The 20,734-nt window shown below is 42.3% G+C and overlaps 1 protein-coding gene across 1 annotated transcript in view; it reads left to right on the top strand.

The window, feature by feature from the left end:
• SPOCK2 (SPARC (osteonectin), cwcv and kazal like domains proteoglycan 2) overlaps positions 1–20,734 on the top strand; it is a 106,486-nt gene that overhangs the window by 69,828 nt on the left and 15,924 nt on the right. The window contains exons 2-5 of the mRNA XM_075610769.1: positions 14,449–14,494; positions 17,521–17,635; positions 19,120–19,234; positions 20,135–20,252. Coding sequence (XP_075466884.1) covers positions 14,449–14,494; positions 17,521–17,635; positions 19,120–19,234; positions 20,135–20,252 — 394 coding nt within the window. The remainder of the gene's footprint in view (positions 1–14,448; positions 14,495–17,520; positions 17,636–19,119; positions 19,235–20,134; positions 20,253–20,734) is intronic.

Below are 20,734 nucleotides of genomic sequence, written 5' to 3'. Positions count from 1 at the left end.
CGATACTGCAGTGTTATCACTGCTTTGTGAATTGCGCTGCACGCAATATTGAGAAATAAAGGCATTTATCTCACTTAAAAACACTTATCATTGCTTTGTGCATAACCCCCTATGTCTTCGACTGAGCCTCTGATTGAGCCACCTATGCTGAACCAGGTGACAGAGCCACCTGTGCTGAAGCAGGGACTGATTGAGCCACCTGTGCGGAAGCAGGGACTGATTGAGCCACCAGTGCTGAAGCAGGGACTGATTGAACCACCTGTGCTGAAGCAGGGACTGATTGAACCACTTGTGCTGACGCAGTGACGGATTGAGCCACTTGTGCTGAAGTAGGGACGGATTGAACCACCTGTGCTGAAGCAGGGACGGATTCAGCCACCTGTGCTGAAGCAGGGACTGATTGAGCCGCCTGTGTTGAAGCTGGCATATCCTTAAAACCTGTTGGGGGGGAGGCTACTAAATCTTCTGTAGAATTAAAAATTCAGTGTGTTGTGTATGTGGGAGATTTGATAACAATTTACTAAACGAGGTAACTTTGATCTTTCTTGTGTCATATTATATACGGGGGGGCATATAGAAACCCTATGCTAGGGGTGACCAACTCCAGTCTTCAAGAGCCACCAACAGGTTAGGTTTTAAGGATAGCCCTGCTTCAGCACAGGTGTCAATGACTGAACCACTGATTGACTCACCTGTACTGAAGCAAGGATATTGTTAAAACTTGGCCTGTTGGTGGCCCTTAAGGACTGGAGTTGTCCACGACTGCACCATGCTGAGAGCAAAGTGCCAGAGAAGGAGGAGATGGGGTGGGCGGTGGTTTGTGGAATGTACTAGCTGGGTTGACAACAGGATTTTAAAGGCAGAGGTTACATTGAAATTGCTTAGCCTGCTTCAACAGGGCAGACAGACAACACAGTGTGGATGGAGCTGATACTCCCACGCACAACAAATCTAAGCAGTAGCCGCCTCATTATTACCCCTTTGAGTTCCGGAGGTCACATGATCACTGTGTCACTGATGATGGAAGGGGAGGAGGCATCCGCTTTCCGTTCGTCATCAGTGCAGAGATGTCCTCTAGCAAAATGAGCATTTTTGAGGGGGCATAGCTACTAGGTCATGAGGCACCCAAGATGCCAGACCCTATGACATGTTAGCCATGTCCTAGGGCACTCAAAGGGCTGAAGTGATACATGTTACATGCTAAAAGATGCATGTTTAAAAAATGTTTTTGTCTACAATCAATATAACAATAACATTGTTTTGGTGCATGGTCCTGCCCATGGCAGAATCGTTGTTTTCATTTTGTTCCCCCGTATTCTCTTACATTAACCAAACAAGCACAATCCCAGAATCCCTAGAGGCAGTACGCCATTGTTCCTGAGCAATAACTTCAATTGTCTCCCGAAGGTTATTTACATTTCCATGACTCTATCTCCTTCATCAGGAGTCATGGGGGTATGAACATTGTCCTCGACCATTAAAACCTTCCTTTTGGCATATTCCATTTTGTAGACAATTATTTTCTGACTGTATGTTTTTCCACTTCACCTCTTGTAAAATCCAACGCATCATTTTTTTTCCCCCTCTGCAATATTTACTTAGCTGTTCAACCAAAGATGGGAAATGACTTATATGAATTGCTGTCAATGATATAAACGAGTGAGACGTGGAGCAAATAAAAAAATAATAAATGTAATTGAATAATTCTGATTCCATTGAGTCAGACGCTATTAAAGTCTGTGGGGCCACTGATGCATGCTGGGAATGAATCATACTGGCTGCCAATGAGTACAAATCATTGCAGTTGATTGAGACAGCACCATGTATGTATATTTTTAGCGTGCAGAGTACTTATCCTGCTATTATTTGCTTTTGATATTAGAGATGTAGACCATAATATATTCCAAATCAATTACTGTAACAGTTCAGTAACTAGAAACTGTTGAAATAATATTTGAAATGTTTCTGGTTGAAATATCAACTTATTTAATGTAGTTCCTTTTTCTTACATTGTTAAAACTTGAGAGTCAGGAGGACCACTGATTTTTTTTCCATGGTGGTCTCCCTGGTAAAGTATATATTTGATCCCTTACGTATTGGAATGTTCAGAAATGTAATGGCTGCTGACAGGAAGTTGCCAGCAAGCCATTCACTAACAGTGGCCTTAGGTCAGGTCCCCGCTGGCTACTGCAGCTGACGCTGCAGGGGCAACGGCCGCCCCACAATAGGGCCGGGCCCGCTGCGAGGGGGGGCTGCCGCGCTGCGCCGTCAGTTTCTCCTGCTCTCAAGAAAATTGAGATCGTACTCGCGATGGAGTGCTAGGCTACACCCCCCCCGGTGGTTCAGCCAATGAGGGCGAACCTGCCGAGTGATGTCATGGCCGCTCCCCCATCATGCCCCTCCCCCCCCCCCCCCGTCTTTCCCCCTGCAGCTCTCTGCAGACCGGGGAATTCGGCTGCACGCGCTGCCTGCCTTGCAGACGCGCGTGCAGCGCAGGCACTGGGGCCTTAGCATTAGACTTGGGAGGGGTTTGTGTCTTCTGGCTCTTCCTCCCTTTGTGATGTCACTGTGTGATCAGCGAGTGCTTGTAGTCAGAGCCCCCCTCCCCACCTCCCCTTATCTTTATTGGTTCTCTGATAAGTACTGGAACGGAATAAGAGTAAAGAAAACACTTGGCTTGACAAACCCTTCCCCATTCAGAGGCGACTGCGTGGGACTGCAACTTTAAAGATTTAAAACTTGGGTGGCCTCAATCCCCCGTGAAGTGCGATTAAGTAAAAATGTAATCAATTCGTTAATCAAGATTCCCACATTTGAGGCAGGTCTGTTTTCATTGAAATTATTTCCACGTCCCAGATCTTCTTGGCTGTGGATAACACAGGTCATAGTGATGGTCCCCACACGTAAAATGTAATATATTTTCTTTTCATATCTGCCCTGTGTATCTGTTTCCCAGTTCCTCCTTTTATTCTGTGTAAAATAAAAATACACAGGGAGGGTAGTAGAAATTCAATGTAACTTGAGAAATGTATGGGATGTGGATATTCAATTTTAGGGCACTATTGCTCATTATACATTTCCCAATTGGCATACTACTGGTTATGTGAGGGAAAGACAGATTATGCTATAAGAGGTTTGCAGTGAGTTGTTTAATAAATCAAAACTATTTTCCTGGACCACAAGTTTTTAATTACAGCTGCCCATGAAGTACAGGATCTTTCACCCAAGTATCAAGGTTCTCCTTCATTTGATGCCACCGTCAACCTTGAAGCAAAGCCAAGCGCTGTGCTCTGTGCTTCTGCAGAACGGCCGGACACAATATGGTAAAAGCCGATAAGGACCTAATACATCAACATGTATAACCACAGGGATTTTTTGTATGCAGAGCAGTAGGATTTAAAGCTGGGAATGAGGCTGCGGTCACAAATTTGTGACTGTGAAAAAAATAAAATCAATGCTGAATTAAATTAGCATATTTCCATTTCCCAAGGTGAATAAGTACATGTGTAGCCAAAAAAAAATATTAACTTGTTTGAATGCTAATGCAAAAGGTGATGCCGAGACGAGCCGTGTTTCTTGGGGACTTTGCCTTTGTTCACTTCTATGTGATTTTCCTTTATTTGCACAATACCCTAAAGCTTTGTAGTTTCCATAGACTTTTTGTGTTTAGGTTGTTCAACTTTTTGACTATAAATGATCAGAGACACCATCAGACATTGCTCGCTATGAGGCTTTCCTTCCATATACAGCGCAGTGATTGCATGTGATTCCTTTATAGATATGCTGTTGGTATGAGAAGTGGTCCCAGTAACAAGACACTGTTGGTCCCATACTGAACAAGGTGTGAAATCTTGCTTGGTCCCCACTGGCTACTGCAGCGCTCGCTATGTCGGGCGCTGCGGTGACAAGAGCGCCTCTCAATGGGGCTGTGCCCGCTGCGAGGGGGGGCCGCTGGGCGGCGAGTTTTTCTTCCAAACACGAAAATTGAGATGGACACGGACTAAGGAGCGCTAGGCCACGCCCCCGGCGGTTCAGCCAATGAGGGCAAACCTGCCGGGTGATGTCATGGGCGCTCCCCCGTCATGCCCCCATGTTGTTCCCCATGCAGCTCACTGCAGACCGAGGAATTCGGCTGCGCGCGCCTCCAGCCTCGCAGGTGCGCGTGCAGCGCAGACAGCGGGGCTGTAGCCTTACAGCGCCGTGACACACTTTACACAGATCTTACAGCGCCGTGACACACTTTACACAGATCTTACAGCGCCGTGACACAGTTTACACAGATCTTACAGCGCAGTGACACACCTTACATAGATCTTACAGCGCCGTGACACACTTTACATAGATCTTACAGCGCCGTGACACACTTTACATAGATCTTACAGCGCCGTGACACACTTTACATAGATCTTACAGCGCCGTGACACACTTTACACAGATCTTACAATGCAGTGCCACACCCTACGGTGCAGTGCTACACCTTACAGTGCTGTCCCACACCCTACGGTGCAGTGCTACAGCTTACAGTGCTGTCCCACACCCTACGGTGCAGTGCTACACCTTACAGTGCTGTCCCACACCCTACGGTGCAGTGCTACAGCTTACGGCACCGTGACCCACCATACAGTGCTGTGCCACACACTACAGCGCACTGCCACACCTTACACACACCTCACAGTGCAGTGACACACCTTACAGTGCAGTGACACACCTTATAGTGCAGTGGCATACCTTACACAGATCTTACAGCGCAGTACCACACTTTACTGCACAGTGACACACGTTACGGTGCAGTGACACACGTTACGGTGCAGTGACACACGTTACGGTGCAGTGACATGTTACGGTGCAGTGACAAATGTTACGTGCAGTGACACACCTTACGGTGCAGTGACACACCTTATGGTGCAGTGACACACATTACAGCGCAGTGACACACCTTACAGTGCAGTGACACACCTTACAGCGCAGTGACACACCTTTTGGCTAATTTATTTACCAAAATTATACTGCAAGCATTTCAGGGCAGCATTGTCCCGGCAAATATTCTGTGTACAGTTCTGTGTACACTATAAGCACTATATAAGAAAACAAAATAGTTATTATTAGAAGTAGTACTGCTCAGTAAATATGACCCTTGATAAATATAAACATGTTAGACATAAGTTATAATGTTATTCATCTGACTAACACAAATCCTGTTTCTTTATTTCTCTTTGATGCTGCTTTGCTGCCTGGTCCAAGGAGGTGGAGGTCAGTACTTATTTTTTTTTATCTGTCATTTCTCTTTCCTTTTTCGCATTATCCTTTTCACATCTGATTTAATTAGCGGTTGGGATTATATATATAATTTGAAAGTGTAGATGAGCTTTCGAAAAGTCATAATATTCTCAAGAGAAACCGTTTTGAAATGTTTGAATTACATGCACATGATAAAAAAATAATAATAAAATAATAATAATAAAAATAATAATAACAATCAAATAATTATATATATATATATATATATATATATATATATATAAATATATATATATATATATATATATATATATATATATATATATATATATATATATATTTGATTGTTATTATTGTTTTTATTATTATTATGATTTTATTATTATTTTTTTATCATGTGCATGTAATTCAAACATTTCAAAACGGTTTCTCTTGAGAATATTATGACTTTTCGAAAGCTCATCTACACTTCAAATTTGTCCATGTTACCTCGTCCTGGAACTAATTACGTCCTAAATACCATTTGCCAATGAACATGTCCTAGACCTGCTATTGACCCTTCTCAAGTTTCTAACACGGCTTTATCTCAATGGGCCACATTTCTTAAGTAGTGTTACTACATAAGACACCTTCCATGCCGGAAGACAGCCCATGCCCTTGAGTGGTCTGTAATGGGCCATATTTACAAAGCTATGCTGGAAAGTGTCTTGTAGAGTACCACTGCTTAGGAAATATGACCCAGTGGGGCTAATTGGGGCACTGAAACTTTACCAATTAATTAAACCCTCAATGTTCCTTAGAAACAATTGGTACAGAGATTTCCAAGGACAATACAATGTGCAGATTCAAATATGAAATGTAATAAAAATGCAATAATTTTACAAAAATTGATGGCAAACACCAAACAATTGGTTTGGTAAACCTAAACCTTGTTCAGGCCTGAACACAATCATCAACTAACAACAGCAAACAGTAAATAAAACAAACAAATCATTATATTCTTAATAACACAAGGACTATTAAATGCATTTGAATGGCATGTGAAAGATTGATTCCCAACAAAGTCCCCACGGTTTAGTGAATTACATGGTTGACACAATGACCCAAGTTTAAAAGTATCCAATGTGAAAGTATCATTTATTTCCACGTTGTATCTCTGAAATGTAATTTATTTCCACTTTGTATCTTCAGAAAGTGTTTACTTCCCTCTTCCCTGATTGTAGGGGAATAGGTATTTACGTTTTTTGTATTATTAGATCAAACCTTGTGATTGTATTTGTAAAACAATATGTTCACACTCCGTGATAATGGAGTGGTTGATGATGTCCAGTAAATGTTATACATACAATACTTCTCTTCGGTTGAAGTAATGAAATTTTTTAATTATATATGCTCTCTCCATTGCTGTTTGTTATGTGAATGTGCCGGCAGTTTGTTAGTGCAGTCTTACCCCGGGGCACTGCTCCACGGACCTCAGAAATCCACGGTCCCCGCTCCCACCCGGTGCTGCACTGGTGCCTCTTCTGGTAAGTCTGCTGAAGCCTTTGTGCTGCCAATTGGAGTGTCAGTTCCTTCGGTTGATCCGTCGGGGGAACTCTCCTTCCCCACTGCTTCCTGGTCCGATGTCTGAGAAACTGCGGTCCTCACGCTCGGCTACCGGATCCTCACAAAGTTAGGTTGTCTCACCATACAGTACCGACACACTTTATTGCAGTGTGGTCAGTACCGCAAGCCGGGAAATCTCCCGGCTTGCTAGTGGCCGCCCCTTGGCATGCCGCGCGTCATAGACGCGCGGTCACGCGTCTTCGGGAGCGTGCGCCCCCTGCACGCGCGTCCAGGGGCTCCCCGAGGGAGCCCTGGTGTCCCGCGATCGCGGGACAGCGGCAGGGGGTTCCGGGGGACCCGGCGGACCCGGCAGCGGTAGGGAGAGCGCCCCGACCGGAGGGCGCTCTTCCGCTGCTTCGGCGCGCGCCCGTCACTCTCGGGCGCGCGCCAGGCTACTGCTGCGGCAGAGAACGGGCAAATGCTCGAATAAACTCTGCCGCAGCAGTATCACCCTACGCATTTCACAGCAACGGAGCGAGCATACATAATTAAACAATTTAATTACTTCAACCAAAGTATGTGTACCATTTACTGGACATAATCAACCACTCCATTATCACGGAGTGTGAACATATTGTTTTACAAATACAATCACAAGGTTTGATCTAATAATACAAAAAAAGTAAATATCTATTCCCCTACAATCAGGGGAGAGGGAAATAAACCCTTTCTGAAGATACAAAGTGGAAATAAATGATACTTTCACATTGGATACTTTTAAACTTGGGTCATTGTGTCAATCATGTAATTCACTAAACCGTGGGGACTTTGTTGGGAATCAATCTTCCACATGCCATCCAATTGCATGTAATAGTCCTTCTGTTATTAAAAATATAATGATATGTTTGTTTTATTTACTGTTTGTTGTTGTTAGTTGATTGTGTTTAAACTTGAACATGGTTTAGGTTTACCAAACCAATAGTTTAGTGTTAGTCATCAATTTTTTTTACAAGTATTGAATTTTTATTACATTTTATATTTGAATCTGCACATTGTATTGTACTTGGAAATCTTGGTACCAATTGTTTCTAAGGAACATTGAGGGTTTAATTAATTGGTAAAGTTTCAGTGCCCCAATTAGCCCCACTGGGTCATATTTCCTAAGCAGTGGTACTTGCGCTAGGGTGTTCTATTCCTTTCTATTCTGCATTTGTTCTAGGGAATTAAGAATCCCTACCATTCACCCAAGCAGCAGAAATCAACCAAATCCCATTGCAGTGCGTCCAAACCACTATATTGTAGATAATTGACTTTAGCGCCTCCAATTTTTCCTTGTTCACTAATTGGGGCACTATCGCACGACTTTTAGTGGGAGTTTTCATGCTATAGTGCCCAAAATTGCACTATTGCAGTTTATTGAATAACTGCCAATATCTTTCCAAGTCGAGTCAATGAGAGCTATCCGTTCAGCACCACCTTTTGTAGCTTATTGAGTCAGCCACATGTTGACTGCAGTTCCCACTGTAACACATGTGTACCACTTTTTAATATCCTGTATCTAGGGCATAAGTAGCTGTAATTCTAAGTGAGACTTAGGATACCTGCAGTTTGCAGGATTTATTTATATTTTCCGTTTCAGTTACTCTGCAGCGTGTCTTGCAGAAGTTCCAATAGTTACAGATACATATACAGTGTCTATATTTTTTTTTTAAGTACTTAAAAGTATCAATATGGCAAGTGTTTGTTTTCAAATCTTAAGGAGATAACTGAACAAGTCTAAATTCACAAGGAGCTGTTACTGGGAGGCTAAGGCCCCGCTGCCTCAGACCACGCGCCCGCACTGCAGACAGGCGGCGCGTGGAGAGGCACTTGGGGCTTTTTCCGGTCCAAAGGGATCATTTTTGCGAGCGGGGGGGGGGGGGGGAGGGGTGGCCAAACGGGTCTGGGGGCGTGGTCATGACATGAGGGGGCGGGACCGCCCCTCAGCCGTTCAGCCCCTCAACTGTTCAGCCCCTCAACTGTTAAGCCCCTCAGCCCCTCAACTGTTAAGCCCCTCAGCCACTCACACACACAGACAGGCACTCACGCACTCAGGCACACACATATACGCACAGACAGGCACGCACGCACTAGGCACACACATACACACACACAGACAGGCACTCACGCACTCACTCACAAATACACACGGGGGGACCGGAGCAGGGGGGATCGGAGCAGGGGGGGAATCGGAAGGGGGACCCCCTCCCCCCAAGAGGAGAGAGTCTGTGGGAAGGAGCAGGGGGGACTTCCTGGGTGCTGCAGAGTTTATTTAAAATCGCTGCTTTCCCCCCACACTCTCCTCCCCGCTCCCCGAAGCCTCCCCTCCTCATTGGCTCACAGCTACACCACGTGACGCGTCGCCACTTGGGATTACAATTCTCTTGAATCCCCTAGCAGCTGACGCGTCACAGCGTGTAGTGAGCTGTGCAGTGAGGGGGGACTGGGACCGGCTCGGGAGGATTACCCTGCTGGTGGGGAACGCTCGTGCGGCCGCCCGCGCCGCCAGGCGCAGCGGGTCCCAGCCGTAAGCCACTGCAAAAGTTGTCACTTAAATAACAAGACATCCTTTTTTTTAATTTGCATAAGTAAGGACATAAGTCTTGTGCCCACCTTTTTCAAATGAGATTTGGCCCAATGTTGAACAGGTTTAGCGTTAACTGACATGAGTCACTAACAGTACTGTTTTAAGGCATGTTTACCACTGCATACATAATTAAAAATATATATATAAATGGTAGAGAAGATGTTACTTACTAGAGTGCTTTCACTTCATTGCAGCCCTGACATCTTCTGTAACTTGAAGCTAGGGATTTAATGGTGCACCGGCTGAAATTGAGATACATTCAGGTTGTTTATTGTTATAGTCAGTGCATAACTGTAAACACATTGTTTAATATCTCTAGTAGACTGTTCTTGCCAATAACAAAGTGGATAAAAACTGTCTTTTTGTCCATAAAATGCCTGCCTGGATAACAGTGAGGTAGAATGAATGCTCAAGTAATGATTAAATAATTTTCACCTGGCAAAAGTACTCGGTAAAATTCTGTTTCATTCCACAAATAAAATCAAACTTGTTCACATGCGGTCCCTAGAGAGCAATATTTTCTGGATGAACAGGCTAACATTGTAACAGCTGTACTGCGGACAATCAATAAGCTATCTTGCTACAAAAGCTATGATCTTACTGGTGTTTAAGTATGTTGCTACAGCAATAACAAGCCTGAGTAAGTGTTAAACACCGTGTGGAATGTTACTACACGGGTAAATCAATGAGAGATGTTTATGGCTGCCAGGAAGCAGAGATCTAAGACTGTGAGATTTGGGGTTCTAGAACGTTAATTGAAAAATATTGATTTTAAAGAGTGATATCCAATTGAAATCTATGGGAGCAACTGATTCTGAGATGACATGATATTGCACTTCAGTATTTGAGACGCGTGACTTGTCTATATGCTGTTAAACTGCTTCCCTGTGCTCGAGAAGAATAAAGCTCAATTCCATGAAGAGGAGGGCAATCTTTTTATTTATGGGGAAACCGCTTCATATAATATAAGGAAGAACCCCATGGAATCACATTTGATAGGACTACATGTTCTAGGTGCAAAGTGAATAGGTGAAGATCAATATCCATCCGCTCCGTGGAAGAAAAATAGAACTCACCAGCAAGAGAAGTTAAAACCTAATTTATTAAACTACATAAAAAAACAAATAAACAAACAGTACAAAGTGCTCCTTGAAAAAGCGCCATAGTGGGCGTGAAACGCGTGGGAGAGTACTTTGTACTGTTTGTTTATTTTGTTTTTTTATGTAGTTTAATAAATTAGGTTTTAACTTCTTTTGCTGGTGAGTTCTATTTTTCTTCCACGGAGCGGATGGATATTGATCTTCACCTATTCACTTTGCTACTGAGAGAGGATCTACATTCACCACCGGAGGTTCCAGGGAGACGTCTCTGTACGTCAGGGTCACATTGGATTCCCAGGGAGACAGGCGGTGGTTGATCGTGAGTAACATGTACTCCACACCGGGCGCAGCCGGGGCTAACCGAGGGAGACTGAGTGAGTTGCATTCTCATGTATTGTCCCCTCAGTGTTCCGTAAAAGCCCTCCTTTCCTTCCCAGTCATTCTACCCTTTCAACCCGCATTATCCGGTGTCAAACTCCAATAACTGAATGAACACTTATGATTAATGGCTCCTTCTAAGCAGCATTGACTGTCACTCTTGGAGCTTTTACACGATTTTTGTCAGACTCAGTAGATGTTCTAGGTGGCACAATAGCAAAACAAGTGTTTGTCCTGAAATTGCCAATTTCTCTCTTCCAATATTCATCATGAGTATCAACATCCAAATAGCATTATGGGCCATGTTTAGTAAGAAGTGCTAATCCATAAGACACCTTCTGAGCTGGAAGACACGTTACATTCAATTGAATGGACCATAAAGGGCAATATATACTTACCGGTGATACGCAATCAGGCACCTTCTGGGTCGAAAGACACTTTAGAGCCCATTCACTTAAATACGCTTTGAATGGTCATATTTACCAACCCTTGCTGAAACGTGCCTTATGGAGTAGCACACCTTAGTAAATATGACCCTATATTTGAAGTACTGATGTCTTCGTTTTAACCACCTTTGTGGGTAGAAGTTTACCAAAGGGGAACAATAACACAAAGGACAATATTTCTGCTGATGAATTCTTCCCCTTCCTTGGGCACCGAGTCAAATAACTTTTTAATCTGACGGAGACCTCTGGTATAGCAGCAGGCTCCTGAATAAGGGGGCTTTCTGCACTCTCCAAGATCAGTAAGATGACTACTCCATAATCACATCACAGTTTTCCAGGCTACAGGTTAGGCCAGGGGTGGGCAACTCCAGTCCTCAAGTGCCACCAGCCAGCAGGTAAAGTTTTCAGGATATCTCTGCTTCAGCACAGGTGGCTCAATTAGTGGCTCAGTCTTCGAAGACCCCCTGCTTCAATCCTGTAATAAAGCAGCAATACCGGTTTCCCTTTTTTTTTTTTTTTTAAGATGCAAGAAAGATAGAATCTCCGCCAGTGTTTTTGTACAAAGGCGCCCCAATGAAAGTCTGTCTCTGTTTCAGTGGAGTGAGCTTTGTTTGTTATTTCATCTGAACAACTTTCAAGGTCTTCTCCAACCACCATATCCCTGAGCAATATTATTGTGTATTTCTATGTCGAATTTTTTTTAACCTCTTGCTACCATTCGTGGTTTCATCTTCTTTTGCGTGAGTCCTTGAACATCTTTTATTGAACATCTGACATTTCTTAAAAGTCATAGCTTCACTGAGGAACATCAAGTAGCTAAGGTTGGAAAATATGCACAAACTCTGTTTAAGATGCGGTGGGAAAGCAAAGTTCAATAAAATAAACATATCATTGAATCTTTCCAGAAAATGTTTCCTATATAACACTGACGGTTGTTTCAGTTCTGTACATAGAATTTGACCATCTCATCTGCCTGCGGTACAAGATTATTGGGAAATTTCACTAATAAAAGAGAAAAAGAACAAAGCGCACGACTCTCCTAGCGGAAAAATGTAATTATATTATGACAATAATAAAGTGTAAATGATTGCACGTGCAAGAAAGACTAATCATATAAGCAGATGGAAGCCCTCTGGAAGATGGGGACTTGCTTCGTGGGGCCCTTCAGCATACACTGCTCCTGATCCAGTATATTAAGTAGCAGCAGGGGTAGCCAAACAACGCTAGCAAGTATTGTCCGTAACACAGTACCCAATAAAGGCTATATTGAAGAGACAAATGGAAACAAATCTCTCCTGCTCCATCCGATCTGCTTCAGCTCAAAGCCCGTCAGGGAACAGCAAAGCTTCCGATTCGCCACACTCACAGACCAGGACTCTGATGTCACCTCAACACGCCGTAGGTCCACAATGGACCCTCCCAGTGATCAGAGAAGCAAACGAAAGTCCCGTGGGTAGTGCAAGCAGGATCAAAGACGCTGGTAGTATTGCAGGACAGTGTCCAATGTAGTATAAACAATCCTACATGTTTCGTAGCAAACTACTTTGTCAGGGAAATGTCACTAATGTTGCCAGACTTTTGCTACTTTTGATCAGAATTGTGCCCAAATGTCGATAAATGGCTGTATATGAAGGGACATGTGACCTTGTACGTTAAACTTTGCAGTTTTCAACAAAATTGTATCACTTGTGTTTTGGTGAATTTCGCCTGGTTTGCAAACTTTACTTAACATGTTGCACATGTATATACCACTAAGCCACGGTTCCACGCCTCAGATTTTAACCCACATGTTGATGTTTTTGCCCTTGTATCATGTCCTTCTGTTTTAACTATTTCATTGCTATAGCGATGGCAAATGCATTGCTGTCCTGTTTGGCAGGGAAGGGGTTACATTTCCTCACAACAAAGCTTACTAAAAATAACATTTACATTGGCTGTCTCCTAAAAGATACTATGAGGATTTATAACAGAGACAGAATCAAACTGTTCCCTTGCTAGTGTTCTAGGCACAGTTGGTCCTACATTGAACTGGACACACAGGGAACTTTTAATTGGGGTGATTAGTGAGATTTAGACAAAGGGTAGACACAATGTGTAGCCTCCCAAAATAATTACAGGAGAGAGCCACATTTTTACCGTATACAGTAAAATGCAGTGCCATGTCCTTCATTGAAAAAGGAACATGCAATGATATACAGGTGGTAACCCAACTCCTGAGTTTCTTACTGCCATGCTAGGGACACTGTAGCCACTGATCTACAGTAAGTGGCAGGATACATAGAGATAACACATCACCTAGATTGCATAAAAGTCCTCATACTGACTGACCTGATGCTAACAAAATTAGTAACCTCATAACTAATCTCTTCTCTGACAGTAAACCAAGTTCTGAGTGTTGACTATGTTTGGGATATTGCAATATTCCTAGTTTTGTGCAGGCCTCTAAGGCTGGATGTCCATAGGCCACAGAATGTAGTATCTCATCTCACATCCATGTCAGGCTTATCACAAAATGTATCTAAATGCAGTTATATTTTACCCAGGGCAACTGACCTCCTCAGTGCTTCTTGCAACAATCTTTGAAGCGGCTGCATTATTAACTACTAGTCTGAATCCCTTTGAATTGCTTTGGTTATTTTTCTGACTATATGCATACAGAACACCCCCAGAGAAGAGGCTTGCAATCATTACTTAGTCCATGTTTCTATACAGGCAGTCCTCGGTTATCCAACAGAATCTGTTCTGGAAGTAGCGTTGGATAGTGAAACCGCTGTAAAGTGAGTCCCATGTTAATCAGTGGTGGTGAGGCGTTGGATAGCGCATTCCGGCATCGAAAAACGGCAATTAGGGTTGCATTGTAAAGCGTTGGATATGCCATTCGTTGTAAAGTGAAACGTTGGATAACGAGGACTACCTGTATTTGCTTTTTTTACTTACTGCTGGTATCGCATCAGCTAAATGTAAGCCGTGTCTTTTAAAATGGTGAAAAACATTGGTCTGCCCACAATTGCAAGTCTTCTATCCGGTATGCCTTGTCCTCTTTGCAATCTTCATTGCCACATCATGTGTTATCAGCACTCAGTTTGATCATCAGTGTCTTTGCTCTTCCTTTCAGGATGACTATATCAAGAGTTGGGAAGATAACCAGCCAGGAGATGAAGGTAATTTATTTGAGTTTGGTATCACCAACTCTCACTTACTGTAAGTGATGTATCCAACATGTAGTAGTCCTACTTGCGACCAAATTAAACTAGTAGCAGTGATGCCTGAAAGTGTTTATACTGATAGTCCTGAAAAGGAATATGGTGCTCCAAAGAGTTAAGGCAACGTAGGATTCTTCATATGTCTGATTGCAAAAATAGGGTATCCCGTAAGAATTGACCTTTGAGAAATGAAAAGTTGCCAGACCTGTGTGTGTATGAAAATAGCACCTACCTGGACTTTTCATAATAATAAAAAAATCAGGAATAATAGCGCTTAATAAAGCGCCCTACAGTGCGATATGCATAGGGTTTCTTTTTTGTACCTTCCATCTGAACATCACCTAATAAACCTAACTTTTCTATTACCGGAGTTCACCCTCTCGGCATTTTCATTAAATTGGTGGTGCACCGCATCTCTGTTTTTTCATGGAAGTGTTTATAATGCGGTAGCACTCAGAGACATAGAGCAAAAGGTTCGCTTTAATTAAATCAGTGGCATTGGTACTGTGAGTTGTTTACACTTCTTTATGAGCTAAGTGGGACTGCATCATAAGTGGCCCTGTCCTTGTTTTGGAGACTATCTATTCTTTCCACTTAACCCCTGTGCTGCCAGAGGAATGTGGAAACAATGCTATTATTTTACAGGTGCATTGTACAGAGAACGCGGGGTAGGCTCAGCTAGAATAAAAGAAACCGCTATGAATGAAGAGAGCTGTCGATGTGTGCATTTTATCCCTCACCTCTGCTCGCAGTGCATTGTGTTTTTCTATTTGCCGGCTCATTGTTCGTCAGCCTTGCAATGGGCTGATTGTTACGGATTTAGTGCTGATCAAGACTGTGATGGAAACTAAACACCTCAATGTATTCCAGAACATGAACTGAATGCGTATAAAGTCCCCATATACAGCTTTGTCAATTTGTCTCACCCTAATAGTGCTTAACCAAAAAAAAAACACAACTCAAAACCACTTCAGTAGTTGCAATTGTTTCGCCAGCTACCAATTTAGGTGCCATTGTGATAATTGTCTGTTTCTTACATTGCCTTACCGTGTTTTATTTGGTAGGAGGCAAAAGCATTATTTAAAGGGGTAACTCCTTCTAAGATGAACATGGTACCAAGTACAAGTTTAAGGGGTTATATCTAGGTCAGGAGTGGCCAACTCCAGTCCTTAAGGGCCACAACCAGGTCAGATTGTAAGGATATGCCTGCTTCGGCACAGGTGGCTCAGTCAAAGACTGCACCACCTGTGCTGAAGCAGGGATATCCTGAACACCTGACCTGTTGTTGGCCCCTTGAGGACTGGAGTTGGCCACTCCTATCTAGGTGATTGAAGGATTTTTTTAAACTCAAATCTAAATCCTACACGCATTTTTTTCTATCAAAACTTTGTTCATTTGTAAACATGGTGAGCTAAGAAATGCAATGAAAAAAAATTGAAGGCAGACAAATCTGTGTTATTAACATGGTTTATTTAGGGAAGCCAATTAGACTTAACTGCATTGCAAAAGATTGTTTTTTGGCCGGTTTAGTCTTCAATCGCTGCTTTTCTGCTGACAATGTCACCATTAATGCAAACACCTCTGAAATAAAATGCTAGGTCTTTCATCCTAGCTTAATTAATTTTTTGTCAATGCAGGTGCCCGTAGCCCTGTATTCCTTTTTTATTACCTTAAATACTATTCACTTTCCCATAAATGTAATCTCTAAACAACAGAACAGAAGAGAGGGACAAAAGCACTGTGGTTTCAGTCTATTGGGGAGGAGCAGAGAAAAGACAAGCATTATCTAAAGGACTAATTAGTGACTATCAGCATGAGGGACTCCGGTCTGTTAAAGGACCTGTTGTAAAGAAGACAATCTCAGTGTGTTTAAATAATTACATTCAATTCCTAAAACAGCTACCTGTCTGCTAAGCAAACAAGCCGCAGGAAAGTCTCAGCAAGCGCGATTTATTTTGGAGGGGGCAGCTTCAGAAGATGAGTAGAGTCGTCTATTTATACAGCGCTGGAGGTATACTCACCTCCAGATCTTGTGCTAGAAGAACGCTGTATTCATTTCATTTTTGCTGCATGTGGCACAGAGACCTGACGGGGATTATCCAAGGTCACATGGCTCTGGTTCCCCCTCAGTCACCTGGTATTATAAATGTATATGATTCATATATAAAATTGGTATAAAAATAACAATACCAGATTAATCAAACAATAAAACAAGTGGGGGTGCATTCAGATACATATGGTGCAGTGTTGCCTCAATCTTTGCAGGTATAAAGTGTGTGTATGTATATATATATAATAAAAAGATCAATTGTGAGCACATTCACATGTCTTAGACAGGTCTGCAATCCTGCCTTTCACCATTATCACCTAGCATACAGTGCTTCCACTGCAGCAAGGGATTCTGGGAAATTACATGCAAATGCCACCTTTTGCCTGAAATATATATAACACTCTCATCCTTATAGGAAAATATGCATTGTACATTAAATGGCCAATCCCTCTTAGGGCCAAAATGGCCTAATAGAAGACATGTGGTTACATTTTTGGTGATAGATTTATTTATTTTACCAAAAACTTGTAAATAATCTTTTATATTGGTTTGTAAGTATGGTAAGCGGAGACTTGGGAGGGGTTTGATTTCCTCTGGCTTCTAACTTTTGTGTGATGTCATTGTGTGATCAACAAGTTCTTGTACAGCCAGAATCCCCACCCCCTCCCCCCTTATCTTGATTGGCTCTCTGAAAAGAACAGGGTGTGCTAAGGGTAAAGAAAACACTTAATTGTGAAACTCACCACCCTAAGAAATTCAACATGCAATTAAGTCCTCACCCCTCCTCCCCACCCCCGCCAAAAAAATGAAAGCCGACAAACATTTGCTCTTAGCATGGTTAGATTTATTTAAGGAAACCAATCACAGTACTAATTTGTTTACACAATGTTCTTTCATGGGAGTGCACTTTTAAATATTGGTATTCTGATTCCAGCTCTGGACACCACTAAGGATCCCTGCCAAAAAGTCAAATGTAGTCGACACAAGGTTTGCATTGCCCACGGTTATCAGAAAGCCATGTGCATCAGCCGCAAGAAGTTGGAACACAGGTGAGATGAAATAGGTGCTTTATAAGAAAAAGCAGTTATTACAAAGGACATTATTTGCACAACCACACTGTACATGCAGCAGTAACAAGTACCCCTATAGTGCAGCTCCTTCTAGTGAACAAGGACGGTGACATGTTTAAAGGGTAAAACCGGTGTTTTTCAACAGGGGTTCCTAGGACATCCCTAAAGGGTTCCATGTAATTTTCAGGTCATTTGAAAATTGGACCAAATTCTGAAGAATTTACAATTCATCTTATCTCAGACGCGCTATTAGAGAAGGTTGGGGTTCCTTACAATTCATCTGATCTCAGATGCGCTATAAGAGAGGGTTGGGGTTCCTTACAATGCATCTGATCTCAGTTGTATTAGAGAAGGTTGGGGTTCCTTACAATGCTTTACTGAAGATAACCATCCGCTCACTCCTAAAGCCGTACATATTAATCAGTATAAATTGATACTTAGGTGCATAGGGAGAAAAAATAGTTAATCAATGATGATAAAATAAAACGTTATTATTTTCATTATATATTTTTCTTTAAAGTCAGTGGTACATATAAGGTGTATTTAATGCCTTGCTCTATAGGAATTATGAGATTCTTGATGATTTCATCATATTAATGACATTAATATGTACTTTGAGTGCAATATACAGGGACCTGATGTGAGAGCTGTACCTCACATACCAAGTTATTGAGTTCCTTACAATGCATCTGATCTGAGACGCGCTGTTAGAGAGGGTTGGGGTTCCTTACAATGCATCTGATCTCAGACGCGCTATTAGAGAGGGTTGGGGTTCCTCAGAATTTTAAAATATAATTATAGGGTTCCTAAACCAAAAAAAGTGGTCTCTTCCCATTTGTGTGTTCTGGGAACTCAGCAATAAGAGGGATTCCCTAAACTCCAATAAGGCGTATTGGAGCTTGATCTGGCACTAAATGATATACAGGCCAATGACGGTGAACGCCAGATCGAGCTACGATATCAGAGCTTTGTATATCCCCCTTCACCTCTCCTATTGTGTCCTCTGATTGTGGGCAGAGGGCAGGGTCATGGTTATCCGCAGTAGAGATTGGTTCAAATGGGTGTCAGAGACCATCTTCATTGAAATATTTTAAAAAAATGCAAATCCAAGTTGCATGGACCTGTGCTAAGAAAAACATATGGAATATGTCAACTTTTTATATAATTGTTACACCTGTTTTGACCGAGAGAGCAGCGATGTATTGCTTCGAACGTGTTACTGAAATGTAGCAGTTGGGCTATTTAGAAACATCTACAGGCAGCAAAACGAGGAGAAAACAGATGTAACAAACACCAATATATTCAACAATGGGATGTTATTTATTTACATAGTTTTTCCCCAATTGGATGTTATACTCTAATAAATATTCACTCCAGTTTTCTTATGTGACCCTTCTTCCAATAACCCCCTTCCCTCCCTCCCTCCCTGAAGTATTGACCTCTTGCTCACTTTTCCTGGGCAGAATTAAGCAGCCCAACCTGAAATTCCATGGAAACAAAGATACCCTTTGCAAGCCATGTCAATCGACCCAGCCGGCCTCTGTGTGTGGCTCCGATGGACACACTTACAGCTCTATGGTGAGGAATAAATGCTAATGCGCAGCCATAAATCAAAAAGCATCACAATTATGTGTAGGTGACAAACACAAGGTGCATCTGTCAGTGCCATGCAACCACTGCTATTGTATCCAATACATATGCTAATCCATATGCTAAACCTGTCTTCCTCTGTTTGCTGGTTGTGATGCCTTCAACATCGTTAGCAGTGTTGTACATTGGATACTCCATCACTACTAAAAATACACTCGCATTTTGCCATTTTCAATTTGCATAATTATGGTCAATGATGCCTTAATGGATTGACTGGGCAGTTCTGTATAAATGTCATTTGCACATGAATCTTGAGTCTCTTCATTTAGTGTTTGAGCTATGATAGCTCTTCTATCAGCTCCCCTATTCCATTAAGGGTATCATTAGCTGCACTTTCCCTGGGACTAATGTTATAGGGCAGCTCTTACGGGTAATAGAGATATCTTCTATTGGTATATTTTAAGGACTTCTTTATTGCCTTAATTGTGTTGTGTGCCAGTTGTCTACTTTTATCCCTGGGAATAAGTGTTGGGTATTGATGTTGTGATTAGAATTGGACTGCGTTACACAAAGCTGAAAATGTAATTTCTTCTTCACAAATACTTTTGTAATAATGTATCCCAATTACCAGAGGTACAAATTGGAAATCATTAATTTATTACTTCACCAAATGATTCCACACCTCTTGAGTTGTACCATTGCAGATATGAAGTAGTTAATGAGAGAGAGAGAGAGAGAGAGAGAGAGAGAGAGAGAGAGAGAGAGAGAGAGAGAGAGAGAGAGAGAGAGAGAGAGAGAGAGAGAGAGAGAGAGAGAGAGAGATACACACACACATTTGGAATCATCATGACTCTCACCCAGAGCATGCATCTCTCTTTCCTGAATTAGTGTAAACTGGAGCAGCAGGCATGTCTGAGCAGCAAACAACTGACTGTGAAATGTCAAGGTTCATGCCCTTGCCCAACAGAGCACACTCCAATCAGTACCACAGACAGCAGCAAACAAGGTAAGTCAGCTTCTAAGCTCACTTTGAGATGCTGACATACTGTAGGTTCAGTGGCCACAGTGCTCTCTTTTACCCATTGGCCAATAGGTTTTATAGCGTGGCCCTTTGGTGTCCCATGTTACCCAAATAGCCATGCTTGTAGGTCCCCGGGCTTTGAATCACAGACCAATTTAGCTTTAAATTAAATCAGTTTATTCTGATAGTCCACCGTTAATAAAGTGCTCACGGCCTGTTAGCACTCTTTAGGCTGAAAAATAAGAAATGAACCACGGTCCTAATCTAACCAAAAACAAATCATATTACAGGAGGTTTACCAGTTACCGGAAACCAGTTACCCTGTCTTCAAACACTTTAAGATAGTATTTTAACACAGCTTGCTTTCAGGTAACAACAGCACTGTTCCTCTTCACAGAGGTTTCCCAGCCCCCTTCTGCTCAGTTCTACATTTGTCTAGTATTTAAGATCCTTTGATTAGTTACAGA

The sequence above is a fragment of the Ascaphus truei genome, chromosome 8 (genome assembly GCF_040206685.1).
Source record: "Ascaphus truei isolate aAscTru1 chromosome 8, aAscTru1.hap1, whole genome shotgun sequence".
In the NCBI taxonomy this organism is placed as follows: domain Eukaryota; kingdom Metazoa; phylum Chordata; class Amphibia; order Anura; family Ascaphidae; genus Ascaphus; species Ascaphus truei.
Note: the sequence above shows the minus strand (reverse complement) of the source record. Positions and strands in the feature narration are given on the sequence as shown.